The sequence below is a fragment of the Uranotaenia lowii genome, chromosome 2 (assembly GCF_029784155.1).
Source record: "Uranotaenia lowii strain MFRU-FL chromosome 2, ASM2978415v1, whole genome shotgun sequence".
In the NCBI taxonomy this organism is placed as follows: domain Eukaryota; kingdom Metazoa; phylum Arthropoda; class Insecta; order Diptera; family Culicidae; genus Uranotaenia; species Uranotaenia lowii.
The window spans coordinates 313,763,453-313,770,857 of NC_073692.1; the positions used below are offsets into that span (position 1 = coordinate 313,763,453).

The following is a 7,405-nucleotide window of genomic DNA, read 5'->3' on the forward strand; positions in this document are numbered from 1 at the left end:
TTCTTCGCATATTTTCTCTAGCCCTCTCAGAAGCTTCCCGATTCAATACTGTTCGCGCACACACGAAAATGGGTAGAAACGAAATTGCCCGCTGCTGAAAACATTTTGCCGCCGGGTTTTTTGCGATGGGTTGCCTTCGGAATGCTGTCAGTTGTTCGGGAGCTAGGAAACATCAGAAGAAAAAGATGAGTTTCCGGCATCCCTAAGTTATAAAAGGCCGATCGAGAAGTCATATGTTTCTCTGTTGACACGAGAATACGTCATCATCGAGCCGGCGAACGCACTCTGTCCAGTTTATTTACAAGTGATGTCTAGTATAGGAAATGTTGTGAAATTTTGTTGAAAAAGTTAAAGTAAATTTAGTTAGTTTAGTTGAATAAAATTAAAGTTAAGAACCTGTAATAAGAAAGTGAAATTAAATAATTATTAAAAAGTGAAAATTTGAACAATCAATAAAGTGTACTTACCTGGAACAAACTGCGGCTATTCATCATCTGAAACAAAAAAGGAAGAAACTTACCTGCTACATCACCAAGGGGAAAAACTTACCTGCTGCATTCGAAGAGAACATCCATCCGGGCGTAATATCCTGCTGATCCTGCTGAAAGGTACTTCCATTTGGTCCTTCGAACCGGATGCCCGTCGAACTCCGAGCATCCGGAACCTATACACGATTTACGGAAGTCATTTACAACACCTCCACGTTGCTGGATTCGGATCGTTCCTGATATAATAAAAATACAAGGCAATCTAATTGCCTCTAGAAGGTAATTATAATTCCATTTAACCTATAAGAGTGTCGTTTGTGCTTCGCTGGTTTTCGATTTCCAGACCTTCCAGCGTTGGAAATGGCTTCAGAGCGACGCATCAAGTCTCTGAAATTGAGGATTCGTAGCCTAGAGACTTCTTTCAATCTCATCAAGGTTTTCGTCGACAACTACGACGAAGACACTCAATCAGTGGAAGTCCCCGTGAGGCTAGAGAATCTCGGTGTTCTCTGGACAGACTACTCCAAGACCCAAGCTGAGCTGGAAGCTTCCGATGTCGACGACATGGCAATCGTCGAGCAGCAATTCAAACAGCGATCGCAGTTCGAGACAGAATACTACAGAGTGAAGGGATTCTTGCTGGCCGTAAATAAACATGCTTCGACTCCGTATTCTCATCCTGTTCAGTCCCATGCGCACTTCCCTGCTTCCTCCCAGATTCGGCTACCCGACGTAAAGCTCCCCGTGTTCAACGGGTCGTTAGAGCAATGGTTAAACTTCCACGATCTTTTCGTTTCTTTGGTGCACTCATCAAGTGATTTGTCTAACATCCAAAAGTTTTATTATTTGAGATCGTCGTTGAGTGGAGATGCCCTTAAGTTAATCCAAACTATTGCAATCAGTGCCAATAACTATCCCGTCGCCTGGAATCTTCTCATTGAGCATTTTCAAAATCCATTACGCTTAAAACAAACTTATGTTGACTCGTTGTTCGAATTTTCGCAACTTAAGAAAGAATCAGCTTCAGATCTTCATTCGTTGGTCGAAAGGTTTGAAGCTAACGTTCGAATCCTAAAGCAGCTTGGAGAAAGAACTGAATATTGGGACATTTTGCTCATACGAATGCTGAGTATCCGCCTTGATTCAACAACTCGTCGAGATTGGGAAGAGTTTGCGTCTGCGAAAGAGTCAACTACATTCCAAGATCTGGTAGGATTTCTTCAACGACGAGTTACGGTTCTGCAGTGCATGAGCAATGGCCAGCAAGAGCATTCAGCAACGACTTCAGCGAAAAAATCGACTTCTCGTCCTCCACTCGTTAGCCACGGAGCAACTCAGTTCAACTATCGGCAGTGTTTCGCTTGCTCCGACCATCACCCTCTGTATCAGTGTCCAGTTTTCTCAAAAATGACCTCCGAAGACAAAGAAAAACTTGTGCGCCGCCAACAGCTTTGCCGAAATTGTCTACGGAAGGGTCATGTGGTTCGAAACTGTTCGTCGAAGAACACCTGCCGGAAATGCCGAGGACGACACCATAGCCAGCTGTGCAGCGACGATCGCACTCATCAGGAGCGCCTCAACCAGCGAGTCGAAGCAAGCGCAACGACGGAGACCAATGCGGCTTGCGAAGCAGCTTCACCATCACTATCAGCCGCGATTCACAACCCAGGGACTGGTCGTCTTTCTAACAGAGTGATTCTCGCAACAGCGGTGATCACTTTAATCGACGATCACGGCCACTCACACGTAGCAAGGGCACTGCTGGACTCAGGAAGCGAGTGCAGCTTCATTACTGAGTCATTTTCTCAACGGCTTCGGATTCATCGGCAAAAGGTTCATCTCTCAATCTCCGGAATTGGCCAATCTTCCACACATGCCCGTCTGAAGCTCCGCACCACAGTACGCTCACGCACCACCCGGTTTTCCACCATCGTCGAATTGCTTGTGCTTCCGAAACTCACCCTAAATCTACCGTCGACAACCATGGACGTTTCGAGCTGGAGTTTTCCGGAGGGAATTCAACTAGCAGATCCAGCTTTCTACCAGTCTAATCCCATCGACGTGGTTCTGGGCGCTGAAATATTCTTCGACGTCTTCAAACCATCAGGCAGAATATCACTTGGGGATGGGCTTCCGATGCTGGTGAATTCGGTCTTTGGCTGGGTGGTCTCTGGGAAGGTTATGCAGTCCAATCACCTTAAGACGATTTCCTGCAACGTCGCTACAGTGGCGGACATTCAACGATTCATGCAACGGTTTTGGGCGATTGAGGAGGAAAGTGCCGTTCCTAGTCTCTCGGTAGAAGAAGCGGCGTGCGAGGAGCATTTTCGTCGTACAGTTCAACGTGCGCCAGATGGCCGATATATTGTGCGATTGCCGTTGAAGGAAGCGGCAGACAACATAGGCGACAACTGCAACACTGCGCGACGTCGTTTTCACATGATCGAATCTCGCCTTCAACGCAACAAGGAGCTGCAGATTCAGTATCGGGACTTCATGGCAGAATACGAAACCCTTGGCCACATGCATCGAGTGGCGGACACAGCTGGATCCGATTCTTCCCGGTACTACTTACCCCATCATCCTGTGATTCGAGAAACGAGCTCCACAACCAAAGTCCGAGTTGTTTTCGACGCATCGTGTAAATCTGCAACCGGAAAATCTCTGAACGATGTGCTTATGGTAGGCGCAGTAATTCAAGACGATCTGAGAGCCATCATATTGAGGTCCAGGCTCCACCAGGTCATGCTCATCGCTGACATTAAGCAGATGTATCGTCAAGTGCTGGTCGACGATAGAGACACTCCACTGCAGCGGATTTTTTGGCGGAATTCCCCCGAGGAACCTCTACAGACCTTCGAGCTAAAAACGGTCACCTACGGCACGGCCAGCGCACCGTTTCTCGCTACCAGGGTACTTCAGCAGTTAGCCGATGACGAAAACCAGAACTTTCCCCAAGCAGCCAAGATTCTGAAGCGCGATGTTTACGTCGACGATCTGTTCACCGGAGGCAGCTCACCAGAGGAAGTATCAGAACTACGAACTCAGCTTGATCATCTTTGCAGAAGGGGCGGACTTGAGTTCCGCAAATTCGCCTCAAACGTAGAATCGGTTCTCGACGGCGTTTCTCCCGAAAGGCGTGCCATTCAATCTTCGGTCGAGCTCGCAGCAGACCAGTGCATCAAAACCCTGGGCCTACACTGGGAACCAACAGCCGACAACTTACGGTTCCACATTCAACTCCCCAAGCAACCACCAGACACCCTCATGACGAAACGAATCGCCCTGTCACAAATCGCACAACTTTTCGATCCGTTAGGCCTGGTTGGACCAGTCATCGTAACCGCTAAGATATTTATGCAGACGCTGTGGAGCCTTACATCCGAAGACGACAAACCTTGGGGCTGGGATCAACCGCTACCAGATTCTCTCGCCACTTACTGGATCAAATATTACTCGCAGTTGCCTTTGCTTGAGCAACTCAGAATCCCTCGATGTGTTGTTTTGCCCGATCCATGTAACATTCAGCTTCACCTCTTTTCGGACGCATCGGAACAAGCATATGGCGCCTGTGCATATCTTCGATCGACCGACGCTTCCGGGAATGTTCTGGTAACCTTGTTGACAGCCAAATCTAAAGTTTCACCGTTAAAAAGGCGCAGCATTCCTCGACTCGAGCTCTGCGGAGCACTAGAAGCGGCTCAACTGTACCAAAAGGTCTGCTCCGCCTTCGGATCGAGGTTTACGACATTCTTCTGGGTCGACTCTACTACCGTTCTTGCCTGGCTTAAGTCTAGCCCATCTGTTTGGACTACATTTGTGGCTAACAGAGTGTCCAAAATCCAGCTTGCTACAGTAGACACTTCCTGGAACCATGTTGCTGGGCAACAGAACCCCGCAGACCACATCTCTAGAGGCATCGAGGCAGGAACAATTCTTTCTTGCGACCTTTGGTGGAAAGGTCCTCAATGGCTTCAATTTGAACCATCGTTCTGGCCTGTTAATCAGCATGAACAATCGTTTGAGACGCAGCTTGAAGCTCGATCTTCCCCGATTAAAGTTCTGGCAACAACAGCAGACGCTTCCTTCGTTGATCTTTTCGTCGAACGCTTTTCCTCCTTCCAACACATGCTCCGTGTAGCGGCATTCTGTTTAAGGATCTCCGTGAACCGCAAACAACCGAAGCTCACCACCATTCTTACACCGACCGAAATCCAAAATGCTGAATTTTCCCTAATACGATTAGTCCAGCTCCAAGAATTCGCCAGTGAAATCAGCGCGCTTCGAGACTCGAAACCCATCCACACCAAATCACGGCTCCGATGGTTCTCTCCGTTCCTCGATCCTCACGGGGTAATGCGTGTGGGAGGCAGGCTTGACAAAGCACCACTAACCTACGACAGCAAGCACCAGATTCTGCTCCCATATCATCATCGTTTTTCGGTGTTACTCGTCCAATGCTACCACGAACGAAATCTGCATGCTTCACCGCAACTACTGGTCGGACTTCTTCGCCTAAGATACTGGATCATAGGGGCCAGGAATCTGGCCAAAACCATCGTACATCGCTGCACCATTTGCTTCCGAGCTCGCCCTAAATTGGTTGAACAATTTATGGCTGAGCTGCCCAAGGAACGGATCACAGCCACTCGTCCATTCACGGTAACGGGGGTTGATTATTGGGGCCCAATCCTGCTGAAGCATCCACATCGGCGAGCCTCCCCAACAAAGGCATTTGTTGCAGTCTTTGTCTGCTTTTGCACTTAAGCTGTACATATCGAACTGGTGTTCGACTTGACGATTCGTATCTCGTCGAGGCCCACCTTCCGACATCTTCTCTGATAATGGCCGAAACTTTCTCGGAGCCAAGAATGAACTGAAACGACTTATTCGCCAGCCAGACTATTCGCGCAAGGTTGACCAGGAGTGCTCAGTCTGTAACATCAAATGGCACTTCAATCCGCCCAGAGCATCCCATTTCGGTGGACTATGGGAATCTGCAATTCATTCTGCCCAGAAACATTTCATCCGTATTGTCCGGGACCGTCCACTTTTCTACGACGACATGCAGACTCTCCTGTGTCAAATTGAAAGTTGCCTCAACTCTCGTCCTCTTGTTCCCCTGAGCGACGATCCAACGGATTATGAGCCATTGACACCCGGACACTTTCTTGTTGGCTCTGCATTAAAGGCTGTTCCAGATGACGAGCTCAGTGAGATTCCGTTCAACTGCTTGAAAAATTGGCAACAAATCCAAAAACTGCTTCAGGATCTCTGGCGAAGGTGGCATCTAGAATACATAAATACATTACAACCAAGAAGCAAATGGGTGCACTCACCTGTGTCCATCAAGGAAAACCAGCTCGTCCTGTTGAAGGAAGATAACACTCCACCGATGCATTGGCCGACGGCAAGAATAATCCAGACCCATCCTGGCAGCGACGGAGTAGTCAGAGTGGTCACTCTGAGAACAGCGAAAGGATCCTGCACACGACCGGTGTCTAAAATCTGCCTGCTGCCGATTGCACCATCGTTGGAGGAATCAATTGCACCATCCAGCGCTGAGCAATCAACACCAGACGAGATTCGTGTTTGAAGGAGCTTAACATTTCGGATCCAGTTAAGAAAATTATCCAAGGCACTTATTGACTTGGATCAGGTGAGTTCCTGTCCAAGATTTTTATTCTCCTCCAACTTCGCTACTGGGTCGAAATTTTTTCAGCACTTTCGCACTTATCACCTTCCGAATGGAGCACAACACGAAAACACATCACGAAAGAAAAAAAACACAACACCATGCAGCAGCCTTCGGTGCAGTTGCGATTCCGATCCCGTTTCAGATTCATACCTTTTAAGGCACTTTCCAATGTTGGATCAGGTGAGCCCCTGTCCAATCAAATCACTTGTCTTAGGAAAATCTACCGGGTCAATATTTTCAGACAAAAACCACCAAAAATCACTCCACGGACGAGACGAACCGACGGAACCGACCAAAACAACACGAGACAGATGTAAACAAACATCACCATCGCCATCTTCACGCTGAACGGAATCTACTCATTTCACGGAAGAATTTATCCATCATCATCGTCAGAAACGCTGTTTCTGAAGGGGCCAGGATGTTCGCGCACACACGAAAATGGGTAGAAACGAAATTGCCCGCTGCTGAAAACATTTTGCCGCCGGGTTTTTTGCGATGGGTTGCCTTCGGAATGCTGTCAGTTGTTCGGGAGCTAGGAAACATCAGAAGAAAAAGATGAGTTTCCGGCATCCCTAAGTTATAAAAGGCCGATCGAGAAGTCATATGTTTCTCTTTTGCGTTGACACGAGAATACGTCATCATCGAGCCGGCGAACGCACTCTGTCCAGTTTATTTACAAGTGATGTCTAGTATAGGAAATGTTGTGAAATTTTGTTGAAAAAGTTAAAGTAAATTTAGTTAGTTTAGTTGAATAAAATTAAAGTTAAGAACCTGTAATAAGAAAGTGAAATTAAATAATTATTAAAAAGTGAAAATTTGAACAATCAATAAAGTGTACTTACCTGGAACAAACTGCGGCTATTCATCATCTGAAACAAAAAAGGAAGAAACTTACCTGCTACATCACCAAGGGGAAAAACTTACCTGCTGCATTCGAAGAGAACATCCATCCGGGCGTAATATCCTGCTGATCCTGCTGAAAGGTACTTCCAAATACTTTCCGGTCGGTTTGAGACCATAAGGGATGATGGGCCCCTTCCGCTTTTCTCAACCAATATTTAAAACCACCACACTCAGCTTCCGGATCCTCGACAAAACCTTGAGAAGGGAGAAAAAAGGATTGATTTGAATATTGAATTAAATCGTAGCTGCAGAAACACGAAACCGTTACCCTCGACTCGAGTCGCTATGAAAGAGAGACCGAAAGCCGGAGAAA

At 47.2% G+C, this 7,405-nt stretch overlaps 1 protein-coding gene across 1 annotated transcript; it reads left to right on the top strand.

The window, feature by feature from the left end:
• The first annotated feature begins 848 nt into the window (after window positions 1-848).
• On the top strand, window positions 849-6,084 carry LOC129742886 (uncharacterized). Its single transcript, XM_055734831.1, has 2 exons — window positions 849-5,150; window positions 5,386-6,084. The coding sequence occupies exons 1-2, from the start codon at window positions 849-851 to the stop codon at window positions 6,082-6,084; spliced, it is 5,001 nt and encodes a 1,666-aa protein (XP_055590806.1).
• Window positions 6,085-7,405: the final 1,321 nt, after the last annotated feature.

What these genes read in the sequence shown, in the direction of transcription:
- LOC129742886 (XM_055734831.1), top strand. Translation starts at nt 849, where the DNA reads ATGGCTTCAGAGCGACGCATCAAGTCTCTGAAATTGAGGATTCGTAGC. An exon ending in CAGCCACTCGTCCATTCACG is followed by an intron (nt 5,151 to 5,385) that starts GTAACGGGGGTT and finishes CTTATTCGCCAG; the next exon opens with CCAGACTATTCGCGCAAGGT.